At 37.9% G+C, this 21,845-nt stretch overlaps 1 protein-coding gene across 8 annotated transcripts in view; it reads left to right on the top strand.

Moving 5' to 3' along the window:
• Positions 1-21,845, top strand: part of AKAP6 (A-kinase anchoring protein 6) — a 504,258-nt gene that overhangs the window by 256,402 nt on the left and 226,011 nt on the right. For all 8 annotated transcript variants that reach the window (XR_001594257.2, XM_036239030.1, XM_016123631.2 and 5 more), the window contains one exon: positions 4,477-6,249. Coding sequence is in view for 7 of the 8 variants with exons in the window: in XM_016123631.2 (XP_015979117.2) it covers positions 4,477-6,249 (1,773 nt within the window). In the remaining variant the exon portion in view is untranslated. The remainder of the gene's footprint in view (positions 1-4,476; positions 6,250-21,845) is intronic.

Below are 21,845 nucleotides of genomic sequence, written 5' to 3'. Positions count from 1 at the left end.
GGACTGGGATTAATCATGGAAATTAATTATTTGACTCATGAGTTTTGCCTGTAGAAAATGGAAATTCTTAAGAAGAATTATTACTATAATGTAAATAAAAATATTGAAAGATATTTTGTGTGTATATTTTCCACTTGCTCATCTGAAACTTTGGTTTGCTTCCCATTTCCCTATTATTACTTGCCCCTCTCACTCTGCTGCTGCTCTTTGGAATACATTCAGAATCATAGAATCCCAACATGTTAGAGCTGGACGGAACCTGAGCAAGTGTCTAGTCTTTGTGGTGTGAGGACACTGGGGGGGGGGGGTGGCATTCTGGTAAGAAGTCTATGAATTTATGTTAGTACTTGAAGCAGAACAAACAAGCATGTAGTGAGATTAAAGGAGGAAGAGGAGAGAGGAACATACTAATTTTTTTTTTTACTGTACCTATAATTAAAACAGTGAAATTCTATTTCCAAATCTCTTTTTTGTAAGAACATTAAATCAGGGCACAAATCTGACCTTGAAGTAGTAATAAACACTGATATCACCTTGAGACAATTTAATAGAGAGATCCTCAAATCTCTCAATGATGAGTACTAAATCTCATGTTCAGTTGGTTGCAAAATGTAGTATTAAAAAAGAAAGCTCTAAGAAGGCATTTGGAACTTAAGTTAACTTAGTTATGGATGAGGAACAGAACAAAAATTCTTGTTTCAAATTAGGGGTAAAAAAGGAAGGAAGGTGTTTCCTTGATGTCTGAGACAAGATGGAAGCCAGCAATCAAGTGAATAAACCCATCAGTAAAGTGAATTGTTACCATCTCCATAAAACACAACCTTCATCTGAGAAACTGCTTCATAACATATTAAAAGGAGGTATATTTGAATTTAGACATTGCTAGATAGCCACGGTAAAGCTAATGGCACTATACAATTAAATGTGATATTTCTGAAATAAAAAGGGCAGTAAAAACAACATGCACTTTCCCCCTACCTCTATATCCACCTGAGACCTTATTACTTTCACAGATTATAAAACTGTCAGGGAATGTGGTCCAGAAGAAAAGCAGTGGGACCGAATATATTAGTATTACGAAGCAATATTTTAAGACATAAAACTTATCATTCATCTGCTCTGAAAAATGTCTGAGAACTTTCTTTTTTGCATGGTGAAATCTGTACATACTTTTAAAGAATGCTCTTTGATAACCAAAAAGGTTAAAAATAATATGGGTAGATGCTTGTCACTTGGTTTTCAGGATATAAAATAGATATGCTATGTGCTGTTTTGTTTTATTTTGTTTTGTTTTTCAGGGTGGAATTTTTTTTTCCACATTAGAAAATACAGTATGAATTAAAAAGTTATCCCAGAGTGATAATCGGCCATGCACAATAGTTGGCCTGGTTAGGAACAGGATGGGAGAGGGCTCACTTTGAAGCATTAAGTGTTTTTGAATATGGCTAGGGAAGGGATCTTTGGGGGAAGACAGGAAAAGGCAGCCAAAAAGGGGACCAAAATGCTTTCCCAGGACTATCATGTTCCAAGCCCATTCAGAAGCAGGTGTCTGACACTTTTAGGGGTCCAATTTTTACCTGAACTCTCAAATGTTTTTTTCCTCTACCATTCATTATAGAAACACTTTTTCTTAATGACTCTTTAACCTTACTCAAGTAGCTATCGTGCTGTGCCTTTATGATAAATATGATAAAAAAAATAATGCAAATTTCAACTAGTTTGTAATTTAAATACCAACTTATGGGATTGCTTGGAGTTTAACTGTCATGTATAATTCTATTTTTGTAAAGAAGTAAGTTCTGAGTACTAAACAACCAAATTAAAAAAAATACAACCTGCTTTTAAATTGGAATTTCTTCCCTTAAAAATCGTATGCAGTGCGAATTTTATTGGCTGGCTCATTCCTTGGTGTTTCTGGCTTCTGACTCTGTTATTTATAAGAGCCTGGTCTAGGGATGGAGCATAAAAGCCACGTAATTCCATTTTAATCACTTTGGCAGTTAATATTGTTTTCTCATTTTGTACAGCACAATTTAGTATAGGGATACCTTTTGTTTTGATACAGATTTCTCCCTAGATATACATGAATAGTAAAAGTAATGATATAATAAGAACGAGCATTCATTGAGTACCTATCCATGTGCCAGACTTGTGTCTTACATGTATTATCTCCTTTAAGCCTCAGAATGGGCCTATGCCATGGCTTATCATTTCCTTTTTACAGATAAAAGAAATAGGCTTAGTGACATCAAGTACTTGATGATGGTCACATGTCTAATTAGTACTAAAGCTAGAATTTGACTCTGAGGCTTGGGCTTTTAGCCACTGGAGTCAACTAAAATTTTTTAGAGGAAGATTACATGAAGGCATACAGATATAATTCTAAAATGTCATAATTCATTCATTCACTCATTCATTTATTCAACAGATGTGTCTTGGAATGCTTATCTTATGCAAATCCCTATGCTAAGTGTTGCAGGTATCCTGGTGAGTCGGCCAAATAATCATAATAATATTTATTTAAACATTAAGGTAAATGCTTAAAAGAAAAGCAACATATCTTGATGAAAACTTATAAGAAAAGATTCTGACTTAAGTGAGGATTTGGAATTTTGAAGAAGTGAAATTTGACCTGGGCTCCGAAGGGTAAGAATCCACTACTTAAGGGGTGTTATAGGTGGTAAACTTTCCTGACAGAGGAACTAGCATGTGAAAGGACCCTGAGATAAGAGGAACTCAGTGATTTCAAAACAGAAAGGAGGACACTCACAGCCAGGGAGGGGAGTGGCTTGAGAGAGTCCTCTCCATGTTTGTCCTTAGAAGGGTTTGGGTTTTTAACCTAGCAGCAGGAAGCTAACAAAGGACTTTAGCAGAGAATTAACAGTGACAGATGTGTAAGGGTTACTCTGGTAACAATGAGGAGAACACTGGAGAAGGAGGTACGGCAGTTTAAAATAATATCCAACATATCAGAGAAAATTGTACTGCAGAGGCCAGCGTGTAGACTCTGGGTCAGACAGCCTCCACTTGCGTCCTTAGCTGTAAGGCCGTTTGCTACTTACGCTCCCTCTTTGGGTTCAGGCTCCGCTTATGTAAAGCAGGGACAATCAATAGTACAGACCCCACCTCAGAAGAAGGTCATTGAGAGGATTAAATGAAAAAGTAGTAGTCCTAATCAGCCATCCCTATTTATAGATAAGGAAACTGAGGCTTAGAACAATGAAATGAGGCTTTTCATCATTATTATTTATCTGGATGTTTGGAGTAAGAGTGAGAGGAGTAGGAGATAAAGACAAGGTAAAGGCCAGAAGGAAGAGATTATTTCAAAAACATAACAAAACGAAACAAATGAACAAAAATCCTGACATAAGGTCCTAGAGAGGCCAGATCTTGGGGTAACCTGGTCAGAAGGACACAGGGTCCAGCAACGACAAGTAGTCCAGCTTCAGTTTGCCCATCCAGTTCCTCCTCCAGGAGAACAGAGGTCTGGGGATATAATGCTTCCGGTCCTACCTCCTGATAAGCATAATAGGCCCTTCTGTCCTGAACAAATCATCAACCAAAAATTTCCTTTTGTCCGTCATATGATCAGAAACTGCATTAGTCATGAGACAATCCTTAATCATATAATTAAAGATTAGAAAATGAAAAACACTTACTCATAATACTCTTTTTCAGCATAGGGAAGTTTCAAATTGGCCTACCTCAAATTTTAAATAACAAGAGAGGTGGGCCCTTGGTATCTAACATACACGAATGGGAGCTGGGGTGGTGGTGAGGGGCTGGGGAGGGAAATGCATGCAGGAGTAGATCAGAACTGGAATGATGAAGTTTTGATACTCAGTAATTTTCTCCAGTATTTCCTGTGTTTACCTTCAAAAGGGTGGAGATGAACAGAAGCTGGTGTTAAACTATTTTTATGTACACAAATTCAGTAGTTCACTTTCTTGTGATTTGTGAATATATATTTAACACGACAGACTTAGTACAATTAATTATCCTGTTCTAAAAATATTTATTGAGCATCTACTATGAGTTAGTCACTGTGGTAGATGATGGAGTGATAGCAATAAGCCGAAGAGACATTCATGGAGATATTACTCTTACATTACTTTGTTCCCAGAAATCTTATTACTTAAGGCATCAGTTCAGAAATGCTTATTAAATGAAAAATACACTATTTTAAGATAGAACATTAAGGCAAGAATAGATATGTTTGGCTTGACCTTGGCCATTTCTATCAAGGCTCTGTTCTATAGAATAAAAGCAAAATCCTTAAATATTTAAGAACAAGGTACTATATAAAGCAGTATGGTGATTGGTTAATAATATGGCATTATGTATATGAAACCAGAAGCAACTGAGACTGATGCATTTTTGACCTTTATAGGCAGCCTCTGCTGAGATTTCATTTAAATGGCAGTTGAGTGTAATTGATGTTCCATTTAGTGAAACCATTGCTATTGTCTGTTTCAGGGCCGCCTTGATTCTCTAACGGAAGTGGATGACTCGGGACAGTTAACTATCAAATGCTCTCAAAATTACTTGTCTCTGGATTGTGGTATTACTGCTTTCGAACTGTCTGACTACAGTCCAAGTGAGGATTTGCTCGGGGGCCTAGGTGACATGACCTCTAGCCAGGTCAAAACCAAACCCTTTGACTCTTGGAGCTACAGTGAGATGGAAAAGGAGTTCCCCGAGCTTATCCGAAGTGTTGGGTTACTTACGGTGGCTACTGACCCCATCCCTTCCAGCTGCAGTGAAGCGGTTAGTGAGGAAGCATCTCAAGTATCTCTTTCAGCAAATGACAAAGGTGGATGTGAGGAAAACAGTGCTTCCACTGCTGAGGAACGACCAGGCTTAACACAGGAGACGTCATCTTCAGTGGAAGCTCTGACAAATGCTGTTCATGTTCAGTCCTCTTCCGAGACTACGAAACAAGAATCCAGTTCCTCCTCACAACTTGGAACAAAAAACCAACAGCTTCTTCCTGGTGAAAATGCAACCCCCAAGCGATCCATCAGAGACTGCTTTAATTATAACGAAGACTCTCCCACACAGCCCACATTGCCAAAAAGAGGGCTTTTCCTTAAAGAGGAAAGTGCTAAGAATAATCTGAAAGGCACTAATGGAAAGAAGCCGATGGTCGATCTCAAGCCTGAGATGAGCAGAAGCACCCCTTCCCTGGTGGATCCTCCTGACAGATCCAAGCTTTGCCTGGTGTTACAGTCTTCCTACCCGAACAGCTCTTCTGCGGCCAGCCAGTCTTATGAATGTTTGCACAAGATGGGGGATGGGAATCTTGAAAACACAGTCACAAGTCACATTAAAGAAATCTCCTCCAGCCTGGGAAGGCTTAACGACTGCCATAAAGAGAAATCTCGACTTAACAAGCCACATAAGACCTCAGAAGAGGTGCCTCAATGCCGAACACCTAAACGGGGAACTGGTTCAGGCAAGCAGACCGAAAACACCAGGAGCTCAATTGTGCCGAATGGAGTTCCTTCTTGTGCTCCCAAGGCCGTAGAGGGGCCAGAAACAGATTCTGCTTCCTCATCTTCACTTGAGCCATGTAATCAGAGAAGTCGGAATGCCAAATTAGCAGTGCAGTCAGAAACTTCCAGTTCACCACCTTTTACTCAAAGCAGCGAGTCCCCTGTTGGCTCAGATAATATCGTGTCTCCAGTACCTCTTATTTCAAAACACAAAAGCAAAAAATGTTACTCCTCCTCCCCAAGTCACATCACCAGGAATGGCCAGGTTGTGGAGGCCTGGTATGGCTCCGATGAATACCTGGCGCTGCCTTCTCACCTTAGGCAGACAGAAGTATTAGCTTTGAAGTTAGAAAACTTAACAAAGCTTCTGCCTCAGAAACCCAGAGAAGAAACCATCCAGAACATCGACGACTGGGAACTGTCTGAAATGAATTCAGATTCTGAGATCTATCCCACATACCACGTCAAGAAGAAGCATACGAGGCTAGGCAGAATGTCTCCAAGCTCATCCAGCGACATAGCCTCATCGCTGGGGGAGAGCATTGAATCTGGGCCCCTGAGTGACATTCTTTCTGACGAGGAGCCATGTATGCCTCTCTCTGTCATAAAAAAATATATTGATGTGAAGTCAGAGAGAGCTTCATCCTCTGAGAAAAATGAGAGCCATTCCACCACGAAATCTGATTTAATTCAGAAATTGATGCAAGATATCCAACACCAAGACAACTATGAAGCCATATGGGAAAAAATAGAGGTAAGCTAGCTGGTCTTCTTAATCTGAATGATTTCTTATCTTACCTAATTTCTGGAAATTATCCTGGGAAAAGTTCACCTTACCCTTCCCGTTATAAAATGTATTGCTATTTTTGGTAAACATAACTGATCCCCCAAAGAAAGAAGAGAAAAAAACAATGATGCTGCATCGTGATAATGTATCATTAGGAACTGCCCTTGTCGGTGTGTTAGCTTGATGTGCTTCCACCTGGTAAAGAATTAACTTCTGATATTGCTCAAACCTAGCATGGATCCTAATAAATGGGGGACCACCTCAGATGGAATACAAAATAAAGTAGAATGGTAGCTGTGCGCACACCAGTACCTCAGGAATATGTGAATGGAATATTCCAGTTACCCTCAGTGCTTTTTGATATTTTTCTTCTAACCCCACAATAGCTTCCACACCTCCAGTGTTAACTTCCTGTGGAAATAGACCAGATGTTTCTAATTTGGGGGGAATCTTTGTATGTCTTCCGTCTTCCTCTTTGAGGTTTCTGGCTAATAAGCATGCTATCTATACACTGTACCACCCAGAATATAGGTAGCATGGTGATCTCCTGACATCTCCTCTGAGATAGGGAGTTGATATATTGGGTAAATCTATTCTTTTAGAATGAATTAGATGTGAAATATTTGAGGACAAACCTTAGAATTCTCAGGACTGAGCTCCGTAATATAAGATGTGATGTAAGACACTGGATAAAAGTATATAGTAGCCCCACCCCCCCTTTATCCACAGGGGATACCTTCCAGGGCTCCCAGGCCCCAGTGGGTCCATGAAACCACAGATGGTACTGAACCCATATACTATGCTGTTCTGCACACACACACACCTATGATAAAGTTTAATTTATAAATTAGGCACTGTAAGAGATTAACAACAATTACTAATAATAAAATAGAACAGTTATAACAGTATACTGTACCAAAAGTTAATGTGCTCTTTCTCTCTTCAAATATCTTACTGTAATCATTTACTTGCAGTAAATGGCATGGAGTCACACGTTTCAAGGGATCGCTTGTTGAAGTCTTCATGTAGGCTCAATGCTTTCTGGTGTGAAACATTGCCATCAGCCAGAACAGGTTTTCTGTTCATGTCTTCCACCCACAAATTATATGCCTTTTCCATCTAAACTAAGCACTTTTCATGCACTGTGGCCATAACATTCAGTTTGAGGTATGACAGCAAAACTAGCAAGAATTTTTTTCTTTCTGCTCGATTTCGTGGATAGAAGGCTCATTCTTACTGTGGATTGTGGCAACTTCAGCATCTGATTTTTTTTCTTTTAAGTCAAAATTTTTCACTTTTTCATTTAAAGGAAGCACTTTACAGCTTCTCTTTGGCACATCTCAGTGGCCAGCATCACTACTCTTATGCGTTGGGGCTATTATTAAGTAAAATAAGGGTTACTTGAACACAAGCACTGTGATTTGGAGACAGTTGATCCGATAACCCAGGAGGCTACTAAGGGAGAAATGAGCCTCTTCGTTGTTTCTAGAACAGGCAGAGCATGCCCCTGCCTTTAAGATCTTTGTCCGTTCCCTCTGCCTGCACCCTCTCCAACAGATGCCCTCACTTCTAATTCCCTCATCTCTTCTGAGTCTTTGCTTATATTAACTTCTCAGGGAAGCCTACCTTGATCACCTTTTACAAGGCGTAACCCTATTTATTTTAATTTTTTTTTCTACAGTCCTTAATATATTTTGTCATTTTATGTATTTCTCTTATTTGGTATGCTTATTATTTTTTGTTCATCTCGCCTGCTAGAATGGGAGCTCTCTGAGGGCAGGAATATTTATCTGTTTAGTTTTCTAATGAGTCTCATGTACCTAGAACACTGCCTAGTTCATAGTAGATGTTCAATACAGACTTGACTAAGTGAATGAATTCCCATTTTAGCACCAAGGAAACTGAGTTCAGAGAGATGAAATCATTTTTTTCCTGAGCTTCACAGCTCATAAGTCATAGAGCCAGGCTTCTAGCCCCATCTTCTTTGCCCTTCCCATTAGATAAATTCTTGAGAATAGACAAATTCCCTGAAAGAATGAAGAACTGATGAAGAAGAGAGCAGGGTGACAACTGAGTTTCAATTATGTAGCCCAGTTATGAGGCAGGAATAAGGAAGAGGCCCAGTTGTAGGGACCAGGAAGGGGCAAAGAGGATTCCTGGGTATTAAGTAAACGAAGGGAGAGAGAGGTTTAGTGAGATGGATGTGAGCTTCATTCTTTGCAAAAGGGAGATAAAGAAGAATAAGGAAAAAGGAAAAAAAATCTTTAGATTTGTGTTAAAGAGTCAATGGGGATCTTAGAGAAAAAGAGACGATAAAATACTGGAGGTAGAAGCTATACTATAGATGATTAAGAAGTGAGAGAGAATCATTCTGAATAGCTTAAGGGATTGGGTTGTTACAAGACAAAGGATGGTAGTTGAAAGTAAAGTCAAAAGTTTCTTTAAAAAAATTGAAGCTTATTCGAAAACAAAAATAAAGGACTCAGTAGCAAGAAAGCTTGAGGTGGCTAGAAAGAATGTATAAATGGGGCACACATAGAGACAAGAAGGGAGGGCATGTGGAGCTCTGCGGAAAGAATTCTGGCGTGATACTAAAAATTATAAAATACTGAAGAAGATGTCCTGTTTCTGAATCCACCTCTACCAAATGAAGAGTGGCGTATTTCCCCCTCCCATCATGTCTCAAGTTCCACCCTGTCTTCTCCCTGGGTCACACAGAGCACAAGGCAGAAGCCTCATAGAAGCCCATTAACAGAGGAAGGATCTTTAGGGCTGTGATAGAATCCCTGGGGTAGCACCTGAATGACAAGTGTCCTGGAAGCCCTTTAGCTTCCTGTCATTCCCTACTCCTCACATGTGTGTCTTTCTTTCAGTAGGCTGGTTTTGTGCATGGGAAAGATTTCTTTGTAATGTCTATTTTCTATTAGAAAAAATAACTTCTTTGAATAGATAATATATTCACATGGCTTAAAAACATATTTTAAAATAGCCAATAAAAACTCTTTCATCCTTATTTCTCATCTTGAGTTTCCTCTTCACTGTAGGTGATGTTGTTTTTAGTTCTCATGTTCTTTAAATGTCGTTTATGTATATACAAGCACTTGCAAACATATTTTAAAACCCAGAAATATTCTAAAAGCAATATTTTAAAACCTGGGAAATAAGTTGCAACCTATCCTTTTCCACAGATAAAGGTGTCTCAGTTAACTATGTGAGTTCTTAAATGATGGTCCCTTTCCCAATCTCTCTGTGGGGGTTGAAGAGATTTCACTCAAATGTGACTGATTTTCTCAGAATCTCTTGTGTGAATAAAGTAATCGAGCATCTCACGTTGGATGCTTACTGCCTATGGGAGCTTCTCAAGACCTAAAATTAAAAGTGAAAAATAGAATCAAGCCATGTATTAGACTCATTTGTTCTAATACATTAAAAAAATAAATAGAACTACCATATGACCCAACAATTCCACTTCTGGATATTTATCTGAAGAAATCCTAAACACTAATTTAAAAAGATATATGCTCCCCTATGTTTATTGCAGCATTATTTACAATAGTGAAGATAGGCAAGAACATAAGTGTCCATCAATGGATGAATGGATAAAGAAGAGGAGCTAAAATTCATATACAATGAATTTTATTCAACCATTAAAAAGAATGAAAGCTTGCCATTTGTGACAACATGATGGACCTAGAGGCTATTATGCTAAGTGAAATAATTCAGATGGAGAAAGACCAATACCATATGATTTCACTTGTATGTAGAATCTAAAAAAAAATAAACAAATGAATTAAACAGAAAAAAACTCATCGATACAGAGAACAAACTGATGGTTGCCAGATGGGCTAGAAAAGTGAAGGTATTAAGATGTACAAATTGCCAGTAATAAAACCAGTCATGGGAATGTAAAGTACAGCATAGGGATTATAGTTAATAATATTGTGATAACTATGTATGGTGTCAGGTGGGTTCTAGACTTATCTGATCACTTCATAAGTTATATAAATGTTTAATCACTATGTTGTACACCTGAAACTAATATGATATTGTAGGTCAACTGTATTTAAAATTTTTTTTTAATATATAAAAATAGAATAAAAGCAATGAAGAGAAAGAAGGGAAGGACATATCTGGAACAGGTGAAATTAAACAGAATGATGGAAACTTAATGTGGTATATGAATGTATGTCATATAACAGGGGTTGGCAAACTATAGCTAGTGGACCAAATCTACCCTAAATTTCTAGTCTTTAAATAATGTAATAGAGTTGAGTGGTTATGGCAGAGATCAATGGCTTGCAAAGCCCAAAATATTTACTACTTGGTACTTTACGGAAAAAAATTGCTGACCCCTGCCCTAGTGTGGGAAAGGAGAAAGGGAAATAATTTGTGATCAACATCTACTGTGTGCCAAGTTCTGAAATAGAGTCTTTCATTTAATTTATATGACAACTTTATGAGAGAGCTATTATTGATCCTGTTTTACAGATGATGCCCAGGGTTACTCTGCTGCTAAATGTGAGAGCTGGGATTCTAACCTGGGATGTCAGAGCTGACTTGGTTTTCAACTAGAGATATGTTCAAATGCTAGGAAAGTTAGACAATAATCCCATATGCAGGTAAAATCTATTTAGAAAACCCAAAAACCATTACTAGATTAGTAAATGAACAGTGCACCTTCTTCCTCATGACCTGAATAGAAATGAGCTGCCAGGTAAGTAGCCACTTGTCTAAGGCAGGTAGTTATTGATGCCAGATTAACAGCTGTATGATTCCTAATAGGGCTAGCAGAATGCAGTGCAGTGTGTTGTTACGTCAGTGAAGCGTTTCAGGAGATCTCTCCTTTGAGATATAGTGCAAGGTTCATTTCTCACATCATGGTCTTCCTGCTCACACTAAGCTCTGAAAACTCATCCTGGAAGAAGTGACTCCATTAGGTTAGACTCACTGGTATCAAGCTGATAGATACAAGTAGTTCATCTCTTTTCTCCCTAGAGATAGAAATGTCTTGAAATGCCAGATTATGGTATCTCGACTACAGTTCCGTGACTCAACTGTTGTTAGCATTTTATCTCAGAGACGTCTACCACCCAATTTTAAAAACTTCTTTGGAGCCAGCTAAAAATTTCCTTGCACACAAGTTAATTCAGAGTCAGTGCAGCAAATACTTAGCTACTTGCTGGCTCTTTGTAACTAGGCTATATAAAATTGCATTTGAGTTTGTCATAATAGCACAAAGGCAGCCACCATTCTTGCTGCCTGTGGTTGGAGCTGGGAAAGGAATGAATGCAGTAACATGAATGCTGAAGAAGTGTGGTCCTGGGATTAATTTGGCTCTGATTTCTGCATTTCTTTTACCCAAAGGTAAAATGGTCCAGACAAGACTCATCCTATCTTTTACCTTAATTTTGGCCATTCGTTGACACATCAGTGATACCACACTGATGGTGTCAGTCATTAAAGTAAAATGGTATCTTGAGATCTCTTTTCCTTTTTTTCATTGTGTTAAAAACCACATAAGACAAAATTTGCAATCTTAACCATTTTTAAGCATACAGTTTAGTAGCATTAGCTATAGTCACATCATTATGAAACAGAGCTTCAGAACTTTTTCGTCTTGCAAATCTGAAACTCTGTCTGTACCCCTTAAACAACAACTGCCTTTTCCTTATCTTCTCAGCCCCTGAGAGCCATTCAACTCTCTGTTTCTATGAATTTGGTCACTTTAGATGTCTCATATAAGTGGAATCATATAGTATTTGTCTTTTTGTGACTGGCTTATTAACTGAGAGTAATGTCCTCAAGACTTATCCACGGTTTAGTATATGATGAGATTTCTTTCCTCTTTAAGGCTGGATAATATTCCACTGTATGTATATACCACATTTTGTTTATCCATTCATCCGAGAGTGGATATTTGGCATGCTTCCCCATCTTGGATATTGTGAATACCGCTACTATGAACATGGGTGCGCAAATATCTCTTCAAGATCTTGTTTTAAATTCTTTGGGGTTTATATACAGAAATGAGGTTGCTGGATCATATGATAGTTCTAATTTTAATTCTTTGAGGAAACCCCACACCATTTTCCTCAGTCGTTGTTCCATTTTACGGTCCCAACAACAGTGCACAACAATTCCAATTTCTCCACATCCCTGCCACCATTTGTTATTTTCTGTTAGGGATTTTTTTTTTTTAATAGTAACCATCTTAATGGATGTGAGGAAATATCCCACTTGATTTGCATTTAACTGATAGTGATGTTTAGCATCTTTTCAAATGCTTATTGACCTTTTTTTAACATCATTTTTTGGAGAAATGTCTATTCAAGTCCTTTGCCAATTTTGAAATTGTGTTATTTGAGTTTTTGTTGTTGAATTTTGTGAGTTCTTTATATACTCTGGATATTAACCTCTTATTATATATATGATTTGTAGATATTTTCTCCCATTTCATAGGTTGCCATTTTCATTTTGTTTCTTGGGCCATTTGATGCACAGAAATTTTTAAGTATGATGTAGTCTCCTTTCTCTGTTTTTGTTTTTGTTACCCATGCTTTGGGTGTCATACTCAAGAAATCATTGCTACATCTAACATCATGATGCTTTTCCTCTTTCTGTGTTTTCTTCTAGGAGTTTTATAGTTTTAAGTCTTAGATCTTTATAGTTTTAGGTCTTTGGATTCTCTTTTTTATTTTACTACTGATTACTTCTCACTCCAGGTTTTTCTGTGGTATAGGACATAACTTCAAGACTAGAGCCACATCATCTTCTGGAATTTTTAAACAAAATTCTTAAACAAACAACAACAAAAAAGAACATTTGGGAGTCACCCTTTCTTAAAGGTCCTGGCTATTCTTTACTTGATTTGTGATTTGAGTAAGTGCCATTGATACACAGCTGTATCATTCTTTATTCAACTCAGACTCACTTACAATCAAGGTTTGCTGTAAATTCGGTTTTTACCTGCTTTTGATGTTTCTTCTATACCAACCATGTACCAGTTTTTCTAGAGTTGGTAGGGTGGTAGTCTGCTCCTTGGTCTTGATAATGATTTCTTAAGAGCATCCTATCCAATAGAAATCATTTTAAGGTTATTAGATTCCTCCATTATTCACTGGCATTTCTAACCCTTTCTTTTGGTTGCTAGTTTTCTTTTGTCTCTAAATTCTCTCCCTTACATTTTCTCTCCAATTCCTTTTTCTTAACTTTTCTTCTGGGCTATACAGTTTTCACTAACTGGCACCTATTTCCCTTTTTAATTTCTCTCTCCAATGGTATCTTATATTATGTCCCTCTAATGTTGTCCTAGAGAGTCTCAGATTACAAATACGAGAACACTGTGAGTGGGATCTCCATCACCATTCAAGTTTGAACCCTTGATCTTTTCAGTCTTTCTTAGTCTTAGAAATATGTACTCATGGAGTTGAAAAATTGTTTAGATGCAAGAATAAAGAAACAAAAATTTAGTTTAACTATATAGGAAAAAGCCAGATTCTTAAACAATTGGGCAGGCTTAGCTTTGTAATTAAAAATGAAAGATTCAGGAGTCCTGAAGGATCACACATTGAACATGACTTGATAGTTTAGGTGATTAGTCAACAAGAAATATAATAGAATGATGTAGGAATGCTGAGTACTCTTCTTTATTTATACTATGCACAATCTAAAATTTTGTTTTAGATTCTGGACTTAGAACTTAAGAGAGATATGACAATGTAATTCTAGGCTATGTGCTTATTAATTAAGATAATATTTGATAAGCGCCAAGTCATACAATGGGAGAGCAGAGGAAGATAATAACAAGTATAGCTAGACCAAGCATTACAGAAGAGGGGCTATATGAGCTGGGCCTTTAAGTAGAATTTAGATAGCAGAAATGAGGGGGTGAATGTTAGTGACAGAGGCTTTGGCATAAGCCAAGGTCGAGGACAAGACTATTCAAGGTATATTTGGGAAATAGTAAGGAAAGGTGCTGGGTATTTTGGAGTATAGGCTAAACCTCTATAAACAAAGAAACCTCGAAATATAATAACATAGAAGACTTTTTCTCTCTCGTAACACACAGTAGGTAGATGGTCCAAGGAAGATAGAGGCCATCTAGGGATCCAGGTACCTTCCCTGTTGCTCTTATACTATAGCTCACCAATACAAAGTCTTTGTCTCAGCTCACCAAAAGGGGGAAGTGGAGAGCGCCCAGCTTTCCTCCTAAAGATAGGACTTGGAAGTTGCTCACATCACTTTTGTTCATATGCCATTGGCCCAGACTTTGTCATATGATGTCTCCTAACTGCAAAGGAGTTTGGGAGATGTGCCTCTAGGCTATGAACATTGGGAGGGAGCTGTCTCTTAAACCAACCACTAGTTAGAAAGAATAGAGTTTGTCGAAGGGAAGGGGAACATAAACTTAGAAGGGAAGAATAAGGCTATAATATGATGGACTTTGAATTTCAAGTGTTTGCATAGCACGGACACAAAATAAATACTTGTCTAATGGATGCATGAATAAATTAGTGATTGAGCATGTGAACTTATCATTCAGTTTAAACTTTATCCCCTAGACTAGGACTTACAAACTAAAATGACTCTTAGATGATCAGACAGATAATATAAATGAGTCGTACAGCCAAGTGTAAGTGGGGAGTGACAGGGAGTGAACAAGTGGAGGGTAAGTGCCATGTCTAAAGGACAGCCACTACTCAGCTCCGGGTGATGGTTGCATGGAATGTAGGCCCTGGCTGGCAAGCTCTTGCAATTAAAAAAAAAAAAAGAAGTAGGAAGTCTGGGTTTTATGTGGCACCCCCCAATTTTTACATATTCGGTCTGGACAATGTTAAAACAGGCCAAATAAAACACATCTGTAAGGTAGATTTGGCCTATGAGTCACTAAGCTGAAATCTTTGTAAAGATGAAAAACCACATAAAATTTTGGCCAAGAGAGCTGGTAGTTTAAAGAAGGTTAGCATGGCTGTGGCATGCTGGATACACCATTGGTGAAGTGGTTCTCGATTGTGGCCGCACATAATAATCACTGGGGAGCTTTGAAAAAAAATCCCAACCTCAGGCTCCACCCCAGACCAATTAAGTTGGGCTCTCTTGAGAGATGGGTAATTTTTAAAGCTTTTCAAGCAATTTTGATGTATAGTCAAGGTTGGGAGTTAATGCTCTAGGGCTGGTTTGGAAGGTTATTCCACGTGTGGTGAAGGAGCTTGGGAACTATGGTTTTAGAAGCTGACAGGAAGGAGACAGAGGTGGGAGACATTATAAAGGACAAATCGATAAAATTTTGTGGCTTTCTTAAAATAAGAGAGTGGAAGTAAACAAAGTAAGAGAGTGGAGGAAAAGAATCAAAGGAGTTGAGATTTCGAGTTGAGATTTGGGGGCCTGGTGGTGTAAGGAACTTAAATGGTTCCAAGGGACTTGTGAAGTTAAGGTACACAGTAGATGGATGGGAAGGGGACTGCGGAGGGGAGAGTAAGTGTTTTCTTATATATAAACACTGTGGCCAAATCCACAGTGTTTATATATAAGATTTGATTTGAGAATTCTAAATCAACATGATGTTAAAAAAAAAAAGGCTACACAATTCTTTTGAAGGATTATCTTTCATGTATATTTTATTTGTCGCAAGCTGGGAAGAACCTGTGAATTAACATTGCTGATAAATTTGTTGAGACAGTATGTCAAGGTCAGTGTTCAAGGTCAGGGGAGAAGAACCATAGAGATCCAAAGCAAATTCCCTCCTGGTTAACATGCTTAGGAATGTCTCAGTCCTGCGTCAGTCTGGTTTCTGCAGAACCTTGGTTGGGCCTTAGGTTTAATCAGTGATGATTTACCGCCACCGTGAGGCTGCATCTAGTCACTGCATCTGGTTTTTGGCCCCTGAAATATATAGGAGAGGGTGCAGTTTTTTTTCATGTGTAGTTTTAAACATTGAGATAAAAGTAGTTCTTTGTTATTTTCCTGGTATGGTAAGGCTATACGATTAAATAATATTTTGTTGTATTGAGATATTTATGGTGCCTGACCACATTTGGCAGCAAATATTTCTATAATGATGAAAATCAGAAAAGGAATAAACTCAGTGTTGCATTTTTAAATTCAACTAAAATGAGATCTTCTTTATCCTTAAGCCTAAAGTAATGACTTTACATGAGTGGTAGGATGTTTTATAAAGATAGCAATTGAAACAAAACAAAACAAAACCTTGACATTTATTCCCCATTTACAATGTGTCAAGCAAGATGCTAAGAGGTTTATTTGCTTAACACATTGTCACATTTAATTCTCAAGGGAAAAAAGTGCCTGTTTGATGCAGACACTCTTATTGTCTCTCCATTTTACCATTGCGAACAGAGATACACAGAGAAGTAATTTGTTTAAGGGTACAGGACTCACAGGCAGGAACTTTGAGCTCAATTCACAACCTTCCACTTTTTAGTTATGAAAACTTGAATTAGTCACTGAAAGATTACTGTTTAAATCTCCTAGTTTTTCAATGGAATGTTAATTGTTGATCATGCCAATGCGCACATTATTGTATGAATTTACAGAGACAAAGGCTTGTTGTAAATGCTAAAGACTACATCAATACTAGTTTTATCATTATTATGACATTTTTCTATGAATCCAGTATATTAGCATCAACAACAGTAGAAAGAATTAGAATAAGAATCTTAAATCTGCCCCTAAGTAGCATTGTGACCTTGAAAACTTAACCTCTCAAGCCTTCAGTTTTGAAAAATAAGCATTAATAATGAAACTGAATGGGAAGACCTCTAAGATGTTTCTCCATTCTGAAATTTTATGAGAGACCGTGAGGCATAATTAAGAGAAGCAGCCATTTCTCTATAAAATATTCACTGGAATATATCACTTCAACATATTTGGCTTCTGTTCTGCAAAGTCTAGGTGAATTTCTCTTAAAAGGTCCTAATAGTAAGTGAGTGCAAGGCTGTGACATTAGTGAGCCTGTAGGCTTTGAAGCTCTTCATGCTGCATTCCTACCACTGTAATATGAGAGGAACCAGGCATCCTAAAGGAATTTAAGGCCTTGCTAGAGTTTGTAAGATGCCGAGAGGCCAGGAACAATGGTGGCTGTAAACAAATGAGTAACCAAGTAAGAATTAGATATGGACGAGCCTGAATTTATAGCAAATAAGATCAGTTAATTAAAGCAGACCTGAAACATTCACATTAGCAGATTTGCCTTTGTGGTGTCTTAAAATCACCTGTCAGCACTGCTGTTGGTGCTCTGTTCAGACAATAGGGGAGACTCTTTCCAAGAGAGTGGGTTCTGTGTCAGGGCCACTCATAAGGTCAGATCGTATCTGAGGCTGTGACCCCTTACCATGTAAAGGTTATTGGCCTAGAGTTTGCATGGTGGATAAGCAGTTTTGCCCAGGCAAGGTGCTGCCTGTAATCTCAGGCTCAGGTGCTTTCCGCCTTTCAGGATGATGAAATTCTGTACACTAATTTTTAAGAAGCTAATGGCTTTACCGTTTGCCTTCCTTATTTGTCCAGGAATAAAAGAAGTTATTTTCTTTTTTAACATTTTTAAGGTAATCAAATTGGAGCGGTATCACTTATAAGTGGTGCTCTGATATTTCTGGATTTGTCTGTAGGTTATTTAGCACTACTTGCTTGAGAACGGGGGGTGTGTGTGTGTGCGTGTGTGTGTGTGTGTATGTGTGTGAAAGAGAGAGGGAAAGGGAGACAGACACAGACAGAGACAGAGAGAGAAAGGTGTATGTCACAACTGGCATCTGGTGCTCTTCCTTTCCTTCCTACCTGAACCCATTCATTACCTTATAAAAATAAAGCTGATAAGTGGAATTAACAAAAATATTTTTGTCTATTTTTTTTTTATTTTTCTATAGCATAGAGAAGACTGCTTGTACTCTTCCAAAATAAAATTTCATTAAAGCCTTTTTCCTTATCCTATCTTCCTTGCATCTTTGGTTATATATTTTTTGATGCATGCCATTGCATTCGAGAGACCACAGTTGACTCCGGGACAACATGGGTTTGAACTGTGCAGGCGCACTTACATATTTTTTTCAATAAACATAATATAGTCGGCCCCAGGTTTTCCATCTGCGGATTCAACGAACTGAGGATAGAAAACAGTATTTTCCAACCTGTGGTTGGGACTCCACAGATATGGATGGCCGGCCTGAGTTACTTGTGAATTTTTGGCTGCACGGAAGTCAGTACTTCCAACCCTTGCATTGTTCAGGGGTCCCCTGTATTGCCCAGTCTTCTTAACGAGATACGAGGCCCATGAGAAATCATATCATGCCTACTCCTCTCTTTAGGCATACTTTTTTATAAGAGAGGTAGGCTGGAAAGAACTCCAGGACCAGATTTGCTCAAGGTACCAAAAATATGAATATTCAGAAAAGTAGTAGATGGAACTCTATGGCAAAGGACAACGTACATTTGGTAGGAAGAGATTTTTGGAGCCATACATATTAACGGGTGAGGGGGCTTTTGTGGAGCTGGACGGTGCCTAAGAATGCAGGCTCTCAAGCCATGTTGCCTAAGCCCAAGTCCCCCCTTTACCACTTATCACCTATGTTATCTTGAGCAAGTGACTTGGGGACTCTCTGTGCCCCACTTTCCATCCCCACGAAATAGAGTTAAAAATGTATCTTTTACATACAGTTGTTGTGATGCTTAAATGTGTTGAAATGTGTGAAGAGCTTAGAACAGTACCTAGCAGGCAGCAGACATTCAATATATGTGAGGTGTGTGGTTGTTATTGTTACTAAAAGGAGGAGTTAGGCTGAAGCGGCTCCTTTTATATAGATGACTCCAGACTTTGGGGATCAAATGCTACCATTCTGCTTCCTCCTTCCATCTTCAGCCATCTTGGTCATTATTAAGCTTTAGGCTCCTACATGACCCCCACCCACAATGATTAAGGTCACCCCTCCCCTTTCATGGGATTTGCCTCGGTTGTCCTACATTTCCAAACCCGTCTTCTCTGTGAGACTCTGGGTCTCCTGCCTTGACAGATGATTCTTATGTTAGAGATAATTCTCCTCTAATTGGCCCAATAATTTTAGTTAATGCACTTCTCTGTAAGGGAAGTTATGCTATAAATATGTGTTCAAAGAAATAAAAGCGACCTTCTAGTTTATAATATTGTCATACAACAACCTTATTAATAATATGTACTTATTTATTTATAATTTGTATTTACATATATTATTATATTTACAATTATATACCTATAATTAATAATCCCACAGCACTCTTTAACTAGAGAGAGGGTCCTTACAATGTATTTTGGGAAGAAAAAGAAAAGGCTTCTGATAGGTTTAGAATTGTCCTTCAAACCCCTGACTGCTAAAGATGAAAACATTTTTTTTTTTAGGTGTGGAGAAATGTTTATTGAATAGGATTTCAATTTCAGTATAACTGATCTTGAGCTCTACTGTTGATAACTAATCAGCTCTACTGGTGGTTTTGACCTGTTTAATTCTTACAATTATTTCTAGCCCCAAACAGCAAGATCACATTCGTTGGAAAGGCATCAATTGGTTGGGATCATTTGGTGGGAGAGGAGCATACAGCTGATTTGCATACAGCTAAGAGAATATCAGTCTTTTCACTATTTTTGAAAAGAATATCAGTCTTTTCACTATTTTTTCTAGCAATGTGTTATATTAACATTTAATAAATTATTGTCATATATAAATGATTTAACAAATATTTTTTTAATTTCTAAAAGGAGTATTGATAGTTATAACCCACAGAAATAAAAGCTCTCTGGGGCCTTTGGTAATTCTTAATAGTCCGAAGGAGCCCTAAGGCTAAAAGTTTGAGAACTGTTGATCTACATTATTACACACATCACGATTTGATTTTATAACCATACTCTGACCTCTATATGAGAAGAATTTAGGTCATTTATGTGAGTTCCAGGCCTTTATACAATATCTGATACATAGTAAGCTCTCAATAAATAATTTGTGAATTGAGAACCTAATACACACTTGTACACTGGGCACACACACATGGAGTTCAAATAAAAAAGGCAATTTAATTTATTTCAGCTAGCCTAATGCTATCCAATCTAGGTGGTGTACACAGTTAGCTAAACTGATAGTACTCTAAAATTTTATATTACTCTTAAAAACTCTCATTTTGTCCTTTATTTTTTTTAACTCTAGATATTTTGTCCAGAGGATGTCTATGAATTCTTTAAAGTGAACAATTAGCGCTCTATACTTGAGGACAAAACACCTGAGTTCTTCTGGCTCAGCTACGCACTGGTTGTGTGTTATCAGTGATGTACTTAATCATTCTGAGCCTCAGTTTCCTTGTTTGTAAAATGGGAGGCATTGAACTAAATGAGACCTAAGGGCCTTTTGAAGACTGGGCCTGCTCTTCCATCCTGCATGGGAAATCGTCTCCTTTTCCCTTTTCTAAGCAGACATATTTTGATACCACTTTCTGTCTTCTTGGTTCCAATAGTGCCATGCCAAGTGTTACCTTTTACTGACTCGCTGCCCCAAAGTTCTCTGGAAGAAAGTAGGCTATTTTCTTGCTCATTCAGCATGATAAATTCTCCACATGGAATTCCATTTTTTTCCCCAAAAATATTAACTTTCTTATTACTAAAGAACTGTATGTTCCTTAAATAAAATTTAGAATGTTTAGATAAACAACCACTCAATAATCACAGGTAATTTTTTGAATGACCTTAGCATCCTATGAACAGTCTCACTAATCATGTGCATTCTTGTCCCAGATATTTGATTTACGAGGTCTTACGAAACAGGTTTTAGATCTAGTCCAAACACAGGATTATAACATTTCAGCTCTGCACTTCATTGTTAAGGAGTCAGCCCTTTTCATTAGAACTTTACATCAGGAAATATTGTTTGTTAAAAGCCACCGTTAGCTCCAGCAAGGGGGTGGGGGGGGGGAGACTTTGAGCTGTAGGAAAAGAGAGAGAAGGAATGAGAAGAGAGAAAGAAGAGGAGAGAAAGGGAGGGGAGCTGAAGAAAGGAGACAAGAGTGGAGAACAAGAGAGGAGAGGGGCTTGGAGAAGAGGAAAGAGAGGTAAAAGGCAAAAATGAAACAGTAATCAAGAGAGAGAAAAAGGAGGCCTGAAAAGAGAGCACTTTTCAGTGAGGCGAATGGATGAAGTTGTGTGGCCAAGGGTGGGGTTCTCACAGAGGCTTGGGAAGTAAGAAGGAATGACAGTGGGTGTTGCTGTGCTTTGTTTTTCTCTCTGTGAACTTTGTGGGAGTAAGTCTGGTTAGAAAGTCAGTATGGCATAGTAGTTGACAGCTTGGACTCTGGACCAGAGTTACTCAATATCTATTTAATGGCTTTATAACCTTTAATAAATTACCTTGCTCCTCTGTGCTTCAGCCTCTTCGTTTATAAAATAAGGAAATCTGTGAAGATTAAATGGCTCCTAAGTTATTAGAAGGTTAGCTGGTAGATAGTCAGCACCCAAGTGTTAAGTATTGTTATTTTTTAATACCGCATATGAAAAATCTACAATTATGCCATTAAACTATCATAATTCCAAATTCTAAGGT

The sequence above is a fragment of the Rousettus aegyptiacus genome, unplaced genomic scaffold, assembly GCF_014176215.1.
Source record: "Rousettus aegyptiacus isolate mRouAeg1 unplaced genomic scaffold, mRouAeg1.p scaffold_m13_p_3, whole genome shotgun sequence".
In the NCBI taxonomy this organism is placed as follows: Eukaryota; Metazoa; Chordata; class Mammalia; order Chiroptera; family Pteropodidae; genus Rousettus; species Rousettus aegyptiacus.
This window is presented reverse-complemented; position numbering and strand designations above follow the sequence as displayed.